This window comes from Gadus macrocephalus, chromosome 11 (genome assembly GCF_031168955.1).
Source record: "Gadus macrocephalus chromosome 11, ASM3116895v1".
Classification (NCBI taxonomy): domain Eukaryota; kingdom Metazoa; phylum Chordata; class Actinopteri; order Gadiformes; family Gadidae; genus Gadus; species Gadus macrocephalus.
The window spans coordinates 6,039,853-6,054,828 of NC_082392.1; the positions used below are offsets into that span (position 1 = coordinate 6,039,853).

The 14,976-nt window shown below is 45.9% G+C and overlaps 2 protein-coding genes across 5 annotated transcripts in view; both read right to left on the bottom strand.

Annotated features, from left to right (window-relative positions):
- The window catches only part of taf2 (TAF2 RNA polymerase II, TATA box binding protein (TBP)-associated factor), a 28,068-nt gene extending 19,423 nt beyond the window's left edge, over positions 1-8,645 (bottom strand). For 2 of the 4 annotated variants that reach the window (XM_060064249.1, XM_060064247.1), the window contains exons 1-11: positions 8,295-8,574; positions 8,061-8,207; positions 7,827-7,881; positions 7,257-7,417; positions 6,575-6,693; positions 6,138-6,279; positions 5,553-5,784; positions 4,811-4,995; positions 4,167-4,280; positions 367-466; positions 99-184 (exon numbers count right to left, since the gene is read on the bottom strand). In XM_060064249.1, the coding sequence (XP_059920232.1) occupies positions 99-184; positions 367-466; positions 4,167-4,280; positions 4,811-4,995; positions 5,553-5,784; positions 6,138-6,279; positions 6,575-6,693; positions 7,257-7,417; positions 7,827-7,881; positions 8,061-8,110 (1,244 nt within the window). In that variant the 5' untranslated portion in view covers positions 8,111-8,207; positions 8,295-8,574. The other 2 variants (XM_060064248.1, XM_060064250.1) reach the window with 2 other exon arrangements.
- A 2,125-nt stretch (positions 8,646-10,770) lies between these two features.
- Positions 10,771-14,714, bottom strand: LOC132467161 (CCN family member 3-like). The gene is made up of 5 exons (XM_060064292.1): positions 14,450-14,714; positions 13,997-14,225; positions 13,346-13,600; positions 12,774-13,003; positions 10,771-12,347 (listed from the first exon to the last, which is right to left on the bottom strand). Exons 1-5 carry the CDS (start codon positions 14,504-14,506, stop codon positions 12,054-12,056), a joined length of 1,065 nt encoding a protein of 354 aa, XP_059920275.1. The 5' UTR covers positions 14,507-14,714; the 3' UTR covers positions 10,771-12,053.
- Between the last annotated feature and the right edge of the window lie 262 nt (positions 14,715-14,976).

The following is a 14,976-nucleotide window of genomic DNA, read 5'->3' on the forward strand; positions in this document are numbered from 1 at the left end:
AATTGTCAACACAGCTAAATGACTAGTAACTCTTACCAAGGCCAACTGACTATTAACTCTCAACACAGCTCCAGTACATTACTCCATTAGACTCTTACTTGTCTTTCTCCTTTCCCCCACTATAGGTCGGGTGCAGCAGGACTCCTCCCATCTTCAGCTCATACTCCACGATCTTATCCAGCTCCTGATAAACAACCGGGATAGCGGAGATTAAAACACACGAAGCAGCTGTAAAACACATCATAAACAACAGGATAAACATAATATACGTCATGGAAAAACAGGACAGTCTACTGCCAATACCAGCGAAGGCTTTTTGGGGTTGATATTCCCTATCAGGACTATTGTCCTGTCCCTCATATGTACCTCTTTGATCCAGTGTCGGTACGCATTGACCCCGAATGTCTTCTTGAGGTACAGCCCGTAAATGTAGCCGGAGATTCCTTTGAGCACCCACTCATCGGCCCTGCACATAACAGGGGCAACAGCGTTCACTTGCGATGAATTATTTGCACTGCTTATCAAAGTGTATATTAACATTGACATTTACATTTAGCAGTCGCTTTTAACCAAAGCGGCTTACAACTGTTCATACACACATTCAAGCATAACGTGTGTTTAAATTAATAGTATCGAAGGTGTGAGGAGTCAACCATGCAAGGCAACAGCCAGCTTGTCGAGAGCAGTTAGAGTTAGGTGTCTTGCTCAGGGTCACCTCGAAACTCAGTTAGGAGGGTATCAAAGGTATCAACAAGGGTATCAACAAGGGTATCACGGGGTATCGAACTAGCAACCTTCCGGTTACTAGTCAACCCACTCTACCTCCAGTTGACCCATTAACATACAATTTGACTAATCAGCACTTTAAACCACACCAATGTTATTTTCTTTTGAGCAAACAAATTAAAATAGTTTTCACAACATGCCATGAAACACCACAAGAGACAAAGAGGAAGAGATAATCAAAAGCATAGCGCAGGGGGGCAGGGGGAGAACGACTTGTTTCATCCAATCAATGTTCAGCAATGTTCCTTCGTCTTCACGGTGGGCCCCGTCGTCCCCATCACGTGGAAGGTGAACCGTTCGGGGGGGCTCCAACGTGAGTTCATCCCCTAGGCCACTTGCATGGAAGAAACGCGACGTGGCAACCCAACACCAGTCTTTTATCAGGGCGGATTTATTGGCTTGTTAAAAGCCTCCAAGAAACAATATGCACCCTTCAAACTCGGTGGTTTCAAGTATCCGGGCTTGAAATTAATCCAGCCTCGGCCTGGCTCCTTGAGCAGGGATGAGTTCATGTGCTGCCCCTGTGAGCGGAGGTCCGGAGGCTGAGGCGAGCTCCTTATTCCAACGGCGCTGGGCCGTGCGTGGGTCCGCTGAGAGCTCTGCTCATGGATGACGTTATGAATGATGCTTGGCACCCGGGGAACCGGTGAGGACTTCGGGGTCCTGTCAAGTCGTCCGGCCGCAGGGTTTACGGCCCTCGGCGGTCGGTGACCTCACCGGCGGGGGTGTGAAAGAGCCAAGAACCACGCTTGAACTTCCAAATGTAAGTTCGGAAGAAAAGAAATCCAACTTTTTTGGTTTGGTTGCATTTTCTCAATGACGGGATAAAACGTGTGTGGGGGGGACGTACGGCGTTTGGCCTGCAGGTGGGGCATGGGTCATGTTTGGAGCACACCGGATCGGCCGGGTCTATTTGGTCTGATAGCGGGCACCCGCTCACTATCAGACCTGCCAGGGAGTGTGTAATTATGGGCCTGCTTTTGTCCTGCAGTTGGAAGGAAGGACAGTGTGAGCGGGAGCTTTTGCAAGGACCATCGCTGCAGCAACCAAGCCGCATTCCGTGCTACCGCTGTGGCACGCCGACATGATTTACTGGCACATTGTTATTATTTTCGACGATTAAAACCGCCTTTTTGCCAGGCACAACCCGCTCTGTACAAGGAACTGTTACAATGTGATTCATGCAGACGTTTAAAAAAGGCGTTTGAGGTGGCAAACACAATGCAAAGCGGGACTGGATTTGATTACAGGTCCCGGATTGAACACACCTTTGTCTATTAATTGGTAGCAGACCGCGCCAGGGGTTTCACACGCTCACTCACTCCAGGGGTCTCAACACACACATAAGTGCATAACGTGTGTTTAAATTAATAGTATCGAAGGTGTAAGGACCTCTAGGTGCAAACGGGGAGATAGCCTTATGTGACTGCTTCCATGACGTCTGCATTCTGGTGCCGTCATGTCTCAATGAGGCGGCTGTCAACTTTTAGTAAAACAACTTAGGCACCATAGAAAGAAAACGCCATTTGGCTACACTGTAGGTTTCTCAAATAATAACAATTATTTCCAAAAAATGGATTTGTTAAAAATGACATGGCCACAGATTTGACAGAAGAATGAGCAAACGGACAATGAGCTATGAGACGGAAGGCTTTTCAGCCAAAAGATACAACAATACTCTCCAGTCGCCAGGCCGCGACAGATGATTTTGAAGGTACCGGACATTAAATAAATAGCAGTCATAACACTGGTTTAGAGGAACAATGACACAGCGTGGTTATGATTATGTTCCGCCGTTTGGGTCCAATGTTTCAGGAGAGATGTAACCCTAGCCCCGTTCCATTAACCAGTACAACATGGCAACCACACAGGCTCATCTCTCTGCCAAGATAAAACAAAAGCACCCTCTCTCCATCTCCCCAAAAAAAGCAAAGTCTCTCGACCCACGCCAGTCGACTCGCGACTGTGAAAAACCTCTGATGAGATGTTAGCCACATGGTCCAACTTGATATAACGGTCCTTAAAGTTTAGGGCCTGGGAGAGGCAGCGGAGGCAAACAGAAGGTACGACTCTGAAGAGGAGGAGTTGGGAGGAAATGAGGGGGCATCAGGCCAGGAGAGGGGGAGACACAAGCCCCATTGTTTGGGGGTGCAAAGAATTTCAGACTCCGGTCTTTGATGCTCAAACATTTCTCTAAAGACTGGAGGCGGGATCAGAGACTGTCGAGGGACATGCTCACGTGTCTCACGCACACACTCCCACGCACGCGCACACACACACACACACATATATATATATATACGTGTTCAGCCAGGCCAATGCTGGCATCAACATCTGACTCCCCTAGTTGGTAGGCCGCCTGGCTGTCATAAATCTCTCATCACCAGCCGTCTTAGAGGGGAAAGGTTCCCACAATGCTTTCCACTGCAGCGAGGAGAGGAACCGTTGTTGACATTCACAGCTCACACACGTTTGCACTACGAAGACAGAGGGTCTAGTCAACTTTATGCCGGGAGTCGCAGCGAACGGTGAAGCCTCCGTGAGAATAGGATGCGGTCTATCACCAAAACGTGCACGTAACATAGGCATACAGCGGCCAAGTGAGACATGATCATGTACCTCGTCTATGTTAAAGTGTCTTGCCTAGCGCAACTGGAAGAACACTGCCGGGCTAAGGGGTTTGATTTCCCCCCCATGCCAGGCATGCACGCACTTTATTGTCAGATGTTTTGTACAAAAGCTTCCACCAAATGGCTTATATCATCCAGGAAGTGAATACTTTGCTTAGATTTTAATCAAGTATTGTATCAATGATGACATCAGTTGTCCTTTTGTGCATTTGACCCTCAAAGGCGTGCATCCAATGTAGGGATGCACCGAATATTCGGCCACCGAAAATGTTCGGCCGAAAATGGCCCAAAACATAATGTTCAGTTTCGGCCGAAGGAGTAGAAAGGCCGAAAATAATACACATAATACACACATACATTAAAAAAAAAGAAAAGAAAAGAAAAGGTTTTACTCATTTATTTAAAAGGTACATTGTTCTTAAATTCTTGCTATAAGGTCTGCTCAAATGTTAGAAAACGTTCAGTATTAAATAAATATTTTGTATCAGATCAAAGTTTATAAAGGACATTTAATTGTTTGATTTATGCAATGGTGAAAAATTAAAGCAAAATGAATGAAAAACAGCAAAAGCCACATTCGGTGTTCGGTTTCGGCTTTCGGCCAACTGTTTCAGTATATTCGGTTTAGGTTCCGGCCAAGAATTTTCATTTCGGTGCATCCCTAAGACGTCATACGACGTGACAATCACATGCATTTTCCTGCATCGCGAAGGCCACTGCGGGGCCATGACGCAAGCGCACGGGACTCACCAGGACATGCGGGAGATGAAGCAGCCAAAGAACTGCTGGGCCAGGGCCTGGGCCAGGCAGCTGCGCGTCTGGGGGGTCTGGTCGATGATCATGCCACTGTGGAGCATGTTGGTGCTGTTGGCCCAGAGAGACGAAACACACGAGTCAGACATGGGGCACAGGACCAAGGGCGCCCAACACAGGCAAGAGGGATCCATGGATATAATGATAGGAGGGAGATGACATTTGGACCGTTGTGGGAAGAGGAGTGGGAATAGGGGGAGATTGATGGGTGTGGGGAAGGAAGAACGAGGGGGAGTAGAAAGACGGGAAACTGAGACGTTGGAAATCGATTTGAGTCATCTTTAATAACAGGGAGAAGGTATTAACTCGTCAATCTGTCAAATCTCTGGGCCGCACACAGTGCCTAGGTTTCTACACTGGCTTGACAGCATGTGTTGAGGTTACCATTTTATCAGGAAAGTGACAGAATAATATTAAATAACACAAAATCAACATATCATCTTGACTAAAATCGTTCTAAAAATAAACTTGAATACGACTTTGATAGTTTGAATCGACCGCAAGACAAAAGACCCCTCTTTAAACCTGGGTGACCCCCACGTGGCCCCCCCACAGCGACACCCCCCCCCCACCCAGCCTACCTGAAGATACCCATGGAGGCGTAGGCGGACACCTGCACGTAGGCCTCGTCCACGAAGACCGTCTTGAAGCAGGAGTACGGGTAGCGGCAGGTCAGGATCTCCTCGTAGAACTCAAAGATCTCGTGCAGGAAGGACATGGAGTGCTTGAGCAGTGGCAGCAGCTGGGGCAGACAGAAGTGGGTCACCTGCGGAAAGGGAGGGGGAGATGGTGAGCACCCCTGTAGGGCAGGGATCCAATACTCGCTGTATCTCGAAATCTAAAATAATTCCCGTGTTTTGGTTGTGTGGGACCTACGGACCTCCAAACCTACATTTGGATGAAATGAAACATAAAGGTGGGTCCTAGTGTTCGGATTGCAGCTATACCTCGCTTACGTGCAAGGAAACGCCAACTCTTCTAGAACTTCAGCCTGTAAATCATTGGAGACCTTGTTCTACTCTTCACTGAAATCACAACAATCGCTGTCCTTTATCTAACCACAACAAACTAAATGAGAAAATGCTCTCTCTTTTGCTGTTGTAAGAGGGGCTATTATGCGACTGCTTGACAATTATCCTAGAAACATTGAGCTGTTCAACTTTACATTATTTCCAGCACGTTTCTAACTAATGAAACACATCAACCACAATGTTACCTTGGTCTCAACTCTTTTTTGCCACTGTACAAAAAACGACTTGGTAGACTGACACTGACACCTTGTGGCCATTTGGATTACAACGGGGGGGGGACCGTCACACCCACCTCGTGCATGTAGGGGTCCACGAGGATCTCAAAGGGCCCCACGGCCAGGGAGATGTTGGGGGCGGCGGTGGGGATGGGGAGGACATAGCTGAAGGTCTTCTTGCGCATGTCGTGGGTGTAGATGGTCTCCACAAGGTCGCCGCAGGACACCGCCACCATGGCGGCGTCCACGGTGATGTCCAGCTTCCACGTGCACAGCTCAGAGTAGGAGTCCACGCACGGGAACCAGAACCTTTTGGCAGGGAGGGGGGAGAGTCAAGATGATGAAGAAGCTGGCTTTCAGGGATTCCTGCATGTCTAAATCACAGGAATGTTGCTCCATATGCATATCTATGACTCAAGTTTATTTATCAAATAAAGCATTTTGAAAGAGAAAGAATGATAAGGTATTGATTTAACAGCATGCTGTTGCAATTATTTGAAACCGCACTGCATGAATAAAACAGCAATTTACCATACTTACAAAAATACAATAATTTACAATAGTTACAATACTGTCAAAAATCGTAGTTGTACCGTATACCATGCCATTTAAAAAAACATTTCTTTATATATATTATGAATGCACCACTTCGTTTTTCTGACCTAGTAGAGTTCTGGTATCCGAAGGAGAAGACATGAGCCCCCCTCTCCGCCATGCTGCCCTCGACATCGGGCACCACAAAGTGAAGCCCCCCTTTGGGCTGGTCCAGAGAAAACTCGATGTACACCTTCAACACCTTTAGCTCTGGAGAGAGGGAAATAATCAGGACTCAGGTTTGAGGTGTGAGTTGAGCTGAAACCATTAAGAAACTTTCAAAGTTTGTAAAGATCCAAATATCATCAAACAATATGGCTTACAATAATACTCTTTATCTGTCTCAGTGTCTCATGGACTCTATTGAAAGGCACGTCTTTGAAGCGTGCCGTCAGCCTAATTGAGCTTTCACAACTCCAGCTCCATTGAATATATGTTCGTCCGCATGCATCTCTATGGCTGTAGTCATAAAATGTGTTTTTTCAAATCTCGGTTCAAATGTTACCGTCTCCTTGTTTCCAGAGCTCGGAGGGAACCTTGATGACCAGCTCCCCGTGCCCGGCGTCGGGGTCCACCGCACTCACCGCCGCCGTGTAGGCACTGGAGAAATAGTTCAGGTTCCTCCTAAACACACACACACACACACACACACACACACACACACACACACACACACACACACACACACACACACACACACACACACACACACACACACACACACACACACACACACACACACACACACGCAGGGCAGGCATTCACTTTTAAAAACACTTACAGCGGCCAACCTGATTATCTTCAAACATGTGTTGTTGTCGACATCAGATGTGCATGGTAAACATAGAAGGACTAATTTGTCAACTCAAATTCTAGCTGAATGCTGATCATGAAAGCAGGTCAGAGCGGCCCAGAAACAAGGTTATTGCAGAAGCTTTGCATTTTATATTCGATTTTGCCCACCCAGCCAGCATCTCACTGTATTTGATGGACACAAATACAACTCAATAGTCTGCATAAATTGTCACTAGGGTAAGCACGGTGCTGCTGTAATTAGAGCACATCACCTTCCGAGTAACAACTAGCAAAATATTTTTTCTGAGCAGGCCATTTTTATTTATTTATTTTTTATTGTGGAAAGTAAAAAATACAACAATGAAATCGGTGGTTTATTTGACGTCACTTACTGCTTGGACTCATGGTGGCAGACCTCGAGGGTTGGATCGTTGTAGATGAACGGCGCCTCGAGTTCGTTGACTCGGACTCGATAGATTCGACATTGTTTGCTGTTGAGCTTGATCCTGTTCAGGTTGACCACCGTGGGGAATATGGTAAGCTCCACATAACCCTATCAGAGGGGAACAGGGAACGATGGGATGGAGATTAGAAGAGGTACACAGGGAAGAGGAAAAATATAAATGTTTATAACACTAGCTATTTGTAAGTCTGTTGCAGGACTGCAATAAAGGAGATTTTAAACATTCTATAATACATTTACTACATTCAGAAGTCTACATGCACGTCTACATTCATCTAAAGATATCTTTAGCTGCATCAGAACCATAATTACACTGTTATCAGTATACATTTTTAATAAGTAACATGCTTCAACATCAATTGTTTGCAATGGAAATATATAATTGGAATATTCTGGCAAACCAATGTCATCTCTTGCAATCTTCACAAAGTCTTATCATTGCTACTGTTATAGTTGCATAGAGTAACAAATGTGTTATTGCTACCGGCTGTGTACTTACAATAACAGACTTCCTCTGGAAATTGATGTTGTTGATGCAAACCACCTGGTGCGTCGTAAAGACAGAAATATAGAATGTGAATACACACAGTTCCGCATAGTAAGGCTATAGTTGATCATAAACCGCATTGCCATCCGGTAGCTCTAGATACAACTGATGGTCACTTATTAGCATCCATGTGCTTGTAAGGATCAATTCAATTCTGCTTTCAAAACAGTAAAAGGAAATACTTATAATTTAAAAGGACGCGGGCTCTCGAATCCTTTATCCTTCTTCTTGTTCATCTTCGCTTGATGTGGCGGCGTTGGAGTCCAAACATACCGGGACTACAGGAGGGATGTGTGGGTCCAGGGTGGGTGTTTACATCGGGACGCAGCTCAGCTGTTTACATACAAAGTTCAGCACTTTCAAATCCCTATTGAAACTCATCAGACATCAGCGATCAGACAAGAAGAACAACTGCCTTACAATGTGTTGACCTGTAATCCATACGATGTATTATTTTCATATAAAACGATGGTTACGACAATGTAGCTGAGCTTATGTTGGCAGAAAGAGTGCCTAATGCTTTTGCTTCTGCATGTATCTCACAGTTGAATGCAATCCATCTGCCGGAATTACAACGACGTTCTTCCAAAAGCAATTCAAGCGCAATTACTAACGGCAACCGTTGTATAGTTTAATACAGTAGAATATTGCAAACGCTGCTGCAGTATCGTCAAAACACTGAAATATAACTTGATAGTCGGCTTACTCACAACAAAATGATTGCGCGGAGATCGTGTTCGGCCATTTTGTTTGTAACCTTTGACCTCCCGCGCGAAATCTAAATTATTTTATTTTGGAAAACTTATATTATTCCTAACCATATTACCAAAACATCCGTACTATGAAATCGTGACATTTTTTAATTGAATAATAAAAAATATATATATCTACAAGTATTTTTTGTTTCTACCGGTTATTTGGTTTGAATAAACGACATCGCTAGATGGCACTAAAGCCTCTCATGTTCAACTCAATCCAGAATGATTTCTGTAAGGGATTCGACCCTACCACGGACAATTAGCAGGGCTCTCAAGTCTCACGCATTCGGCGTGAGATACACGCAATTCAACCCCTGCACACGCTCACATGCCACACTTCGTATTTCTCACGCAGAGAAATTCCCAGGATAGCGCCCACCAGAGATAGTCTTGCGCTGCTATTTAACAGTGGAACAGGTCTCATCCACACTCCGGGTTGGAAAAGCAAAAGCAATGTAACAGCTATGTCATTGTTATGTTTGTTTAATTAGAAGAGGTAAGCAGGAAAAAGGGAAAGTCATTTTGGGAAAAGTATATCAGGAAGGAAGAAGGAGAGGTTTAGGAGTGGGGCTGAAGCCTTGTCAGTTAATGGCTGTATTGGTATTTTTGGGCCAGAGAGACATTCTCCCATATCAGTACAGACAGCCATGGGCAAAAAGGCCAGTCAGGTATCAGATGAGGACTGTTCCCAATATCAGTATTTATGGGATGCACTATTGGGACCTGCATCAGACATATAGTTGTTAAATAAAATAGTCAACGCATGCCTTTCTAAAGTGCATGCCTTTTGATTTATTCATCTCTGATTGTAATCTTCAGCAGATTGTGATATTGTATAGCCTACTTACGTGACATTCATAAAACTGGAGCCACATTTCCGTCGTTAATAGCGGACAAATGGCTATGGTATTTCAAATGCACTCAAAGGATAGCTCTCATACTTACAGCAAATTCAATGCAACAGCGCACAGAGGAAACAACATCCAAACCTCTCAGCTGCTGGCAAGATGGTGCAGGTCCTTCCTCCTGCTGATTTGGTCTAATGGAGTGATGGATAGTTTTCCACGTGGAGCTATCTCTGGCGGTAGAAATTATTCTACGGGGAATTTATGATGGTATTTCTTAGCTTTTTCCACTGTGACCTCCTCTGCAGAGTTCAGGAACAAAGGTTGAGGGAGTCCCAAAGAACCGTTCAAACATAAACACCCTGACCCAAACTGAGAACAATGGACAATAAGAGAACACCTAGCAACGGTCCTCCATGCAGGATTGTTTAAGTATGTGTGTGTGCAATACCAGATGTGTGTTTGTGATGCTTGAGAAATCAGGTAAAACCTATTCTTCAAACACACAGATGTGCATTCCCAGACACATAGTGCTCTGCTGTGACAGTAGTTTCCCCTTGCTTAGAGTTGTAAAGTCCACATAGAGACATCTGTAGGTTCTGACCTCTCCTGGGAGTATAAGGAGAGAAGGAAACATCTTGGACCACTGCCCCTCTGCTAAAACATGTTCACACAGCAAAGCATAGCAAAGGGAAAGAAGTGAATGGACGTTTGTCATCATTTCTGACTTGCTGCGCTGGAATTTTTAATCATGTCTAGTCTTTGAATATTAAATGTGCATTTAATGTCACAGCGCGCTCCCATGTCCAGCTTTTACTGCCTAACAGGATAGGCAATTTTTTATCCAAGCTTTTTGTCATATACTTTTCAATTTCTCTTTACATCCTGCCAGCAATCATAAATCAATTCCAGTGACAAAAAAAAAACTAAAACGGGTATCTCAGGCCTCCGTAGGCCTGTAATAAGCCTATCGAATTATTTAATCGGCCCGATATAAGTTATTGGATGGCCTGTCTGTCTACCTAACCCTATCTGTGCACAGCCTGCCTGTGAGTCTTCCACAAGGCTAAGCAGTCCATTTGCTAAAGCTGGCCAACTGGTCATGTTTTGGGTGACTGGCTTTGGAGGGTGGCCTGGAGGATGGGATGAAATTCTTCTAAATCTAGCTTCCTCTGGCTGGTTTCACCTAATTGCCCGCCTTTAAAACAGAGCTGACAAAGGAAAACCTGTAGCTAGCATTTTGAGCCTGAGTTTAAATTGGTGAAACAATGATGATTGATTGCACAGCAAAAATCCCAGTTTGAAAAATTCATTTTATTTTTTAAATATTTTAGCAATGTTAAAATCATCACAAAGTAAGCACGACAACAAATATATACAACACCTATACATACAAAACAAACATTGTGTATTTGATACACACTTCATTATACAGCAAGTCTTGACAACTCTTGTCTTGTTTTAAACCAACCTCGGTCTTTTCTCCAACACAAATCCTATAAAAATATATGTCCTATGAAAATGTATGATCATATAGAATTTAATATTGTGTAAATGCGATGCAGTAAGCATCACATGGCACAATTTCAGAGAGTCGTGAAATATTACACACAGGCACAAGAATGACCTCACCCATAGGCCAAAGTTCGAAATAACTATAGCCCTAAACTCAGTGGGTTGACAGGGAACCCTTTCTCTTCAGCTAGCGTTTGGACATGCATCTTGGAAACTCAACTGAGATGCTCCCATGCGCAGGTATCCCAGGACAGAGGCAAACATGGCGGCACGTTTGAATCCACTCTGCACCACGCTGACGATCTCCGTCTTCACATGAACTGATCAGCTTCAGCAAACAAAAGCTGTGTACCTTTGACCTCTTAACCCTTGACCATCTCTTTCTGAGGTTGTCTGCTAAAGAAAAGAGAGCACCAACCTGTATAAGTTAATTTAAGTGCTACGATTATATTTGACAACCATTGCGTCATTCCAGGACAGTATACAACTATTATCTACTACCACAACCTCGTGAGAGGTGTCTCAGACTGAAAACAACCATGAGTCTGTCATGTCAGTCACGTCGGTGTATAAATCATACATCCTTCTATCTATAAGACCAGCTGTCTTTTCCTTGTGGCTATACAGAGTGCAAAACAATTCAGTCTAAAGACCCAAAGAGATGTATGATACATACAGATCTCTAGGTATTCAATGCATTGATTGACATGTAGATTAGACTCACTGGGGTATAACCAAATGGGTTTTGAAAAAGTCAAACTTTTCTAACAGAGTCTAGCACAATTTGTATGGCAAGTGACCCAACATAGCTGCTTACTATTTTTTGATGTTAGTGGTAACTTGTTCAATAAGACTTTTATTCACTTTTGTTTTCGATTATCCCAATGTCCCCTTTATCCCAATGCCCTAAACCTGATGTACACAGACAGACTTGAACTTTACTCACAGCAAGTCACTTTTCAGAGGATACAATATGGAAACATGAACCTGGTACCCAACTGGGACATTTTGAGGGGGAACAGGCCACCACCATGGGACCAGGGTGGTAAGACAGAGGGCCCCTAGACCCTCTTTCCGCTGTAGCCCCGGTCAGAGGCCTGCCATATGCCGTTCTCGCTGGGACAGTGGCGATGGCAGGCACAGCTCTGGATCACCATGACGGGCCTCTTGGACGTTCTGCCGTTGGAGCAGCGGAACTCCACCAGGGCGGTCTTGGTGGCGTGGGGCGTGCAGCACCGGCCGTCGCTGCAGGTGCCGCAGTAACGCGGCTTGTAGGCCTGCACGCTGCTGCAGTTCCTGTAGGTGAGGTGAACGGCCTGGACGCTCTTCACCATCCTCTGGCACTTGCTGCCTCTCTGGGGGACACAACGGACAGAGCGGAGAGCTGGTTAGATGATGTTGTAGATAAAATCAAAACTTTTTAATCGAATGGATAAGGATTTATTAATCTCGGAAATAAACGGTACAAGATTTTCAATGGAAAGCTAGCTCCAGTTTAACTGTGGAGAAAATAGTGTGGCCCGCTGTAAAAACATGACAGTTTCTGTACGCAGCTGCGGAGTCTGTGCAATTCTCTTAGATCCTTGTAGAGTAAGCCTCTACATGACAGAATGCGTTTGATTCAATATAATCAAACAAATTAATTAGCATATTGTACCAATAGCACAAAAAAACACATTAAGTCTCACACCTTGTATTAACGGCATTTTCCATAAAAATAATGGAGACATTAAATCAGGATTAATAATAGATCAGGATAAATAACCGGAGAATGGTGATACCTTGGGGGCAATCGGCGTGAGCTGGCTCTGGGGCTGCTGGCCGTGGCAGGGTTTGACCATGCACAGCCGGCTCTGCTTCACCATCTCACAGCGGCTGTTCTTATTGGTCACCCTGGTGGACACGCCCATGCCGCAGGCCCGGGAGCAGGCCTCCCACTCGGTGGTCTGCTCGATGCAGTTCAGGCTGGGGTCCCAGGCGTCGAAGCTCACCGTCTCCTCCAGGCGGAAGGCTGCTCGCAGAGGGAGCATCGAAAATACAAATTATGTTTAGGATTTAAAAACATACGTTTTTTTTGCAAGGGAACATACTGAGGGGACGGAGACTCACGGTGTCAGTTACCACTCTGGCCTACACACTTTTAGACCAGAGTGGATCTGGTTAGGTGTTCAGACATGGTATGCTGGGTGTGTTAAGCCCTCACAGGTAAATAAAGTCCTTTATCTCGTCTAGCATGCTGTGAAGCGAGTCTACAGTGAGGTCTCCAATTAGGGGTTTGAAGTCGATTTGTGAATGGGGGGGGGGGGGGGCTTAAGGGTGATGTGTTCCTCTGGGTCTAGGGGGCTCTACTCACCAGCCATGGCGAAGCCCCCCAGGGCGCTGGCCTCCACCTGGGGTTCACACACCCACTTCTCGCAGCACTCCCCGGGCAGCTGCACCCTGCGCGGCATGGGGCAGTCCGGGCCCGGCAGCATCACGTCCAGGGTGCAGCGCGGCAGGCAGCCGATCTGCCCGTCGCGACACACGCACTGGTACTTGCAGCTGGGGAAGAAGGTCTGGCCGTGGCGGTAGACGGTGCCGTCCAGGACGCACACGGGGCCCTCGTGGACTGGATGGGGAGAAGGGAGGAAACGCGGTGAGATGCTATTGGCCAGCCGAAATTCTCTTCTTGATTCAATTGTTTCTTTGGGGGGAGGAGGGGGGAGGAGGGCGTTTTTTGCATCCTCTCCTGTATTTTACAAATATTTATTCAAATTTCGTTGCAAAAACATGGTGAATAAGGTAGTGCTCTCATGCGTAACCCGAACCCTAACCCTAACCCTTACCCTAGTGCAGACACTCTCAGTGAAAGCAATACCATTTAATGTTCAGAAAGCTGAAACCAAAGCTCTATATGGACGAGGGATGAAAACACGGCGCCAAACAGAAACCCATGAGCTCAGTTATTGCCGATTGTAGATCGTAGCGTCAATAAACCTTTATCGAGGAAGGAGGGCCCACTTACCGACACAGACGCCCGTCCTCTTGTGCACGTCGGCCGAGGAGTCGCACCGCAGGCCTCGGCGCGTGTCGCAGGGGTGGGTCTCTGAGCAGGGCTCGCCGGTCTGGCGTGCGCACACCAGGCAGCACGCGCAGTCGTCCAGGATCAGGGGCACCGAGGGGCCACACCTGGGGGGCTCCTTGGGGCACCGGCAGCGCCGGGGGCAGACCTCGGACCACACTATGCTCAGCATCTAGGGAGGGAAAAATCGACGGATTAACGTCAAGCATGAAACTTAAATGATGGACAATAGAGTTTAAGGAATGAAAAACACAAATAACAATGAAATTAGGTTGTTTCTGCAGCATGCATGCAGAAGAAATACTCAAGTGTAGACCTACACATGGACGGTTTGTGAAATAATGCGAGTGCAGTATTTTACGGATATTGATTGACAATGTTGGTCGAAAAACATACCTGTGCTGAAATGTATAAACCAAAGATAGTTTTCTCTGCAAGGTTTGACATCCTCATCTTGAGTGTGCAAGTCTTGCTGCAAAGCACAGTCGAATAAAAAAGAAGGAAGAATAAAGTCAAGAGTATGTTTCTTTTGTTTCACCGATCGCTGTTCAACAGAGCATCAAATAGAGCCGGCTCCTGTGCGAACGGTCCCTCCTGCTATATGGTTACGGTGCTGCAGAATGCTGGACCCTCTGAGTGCTTCTGGCCAGGCCTCTAGCGGAGGCTCTCTTATATATAGACCGGTCAACCTCCCTGGCACCATGACGACAAGCGGGGCGGAATGCGGGAGACGCTCAAAACCGTGGAGGCTCTGGAATCTTGGCAGACAACCCGAGGGAGACGAGAGTTGCATTTCGCTGTGAGTTCCTGATTGAGGGTGGTCTTGGACCAGGGGGACAAGAACAGAATGAGGCGTTTGTTTTTATGTCAGGTAGACTTTGAACATGCGATTCACTATGTATTGTTGTCATGCAATAAATGTT

Excerpts from the sequence above, each read along its gene's own strand:
- LOC132467161 (XM_060064292.1), bottom strand. The coding sequence starts at position 14,506 with ATGAGGATGTCAAACCTTGCAGAGAAAACTATCTTTGGTTTATACATT. Across the intron at positions 13,601-13,996 it reads GAGGACGGGCGTCTGTGTCG|TCCACGAGGGCCCCGTGTGC; the intron begins GTAAGTGGGCCC and ends CTCCCCATCCAG. Across the intron at positions 13,004-13,345 it reads GGGGGGCTTCGCCATGGCTG|CCTTCCGCCTGGAGGAGACG; the intron begins GTGAGTAGAGCC and ends CTCTGCGAGCAG.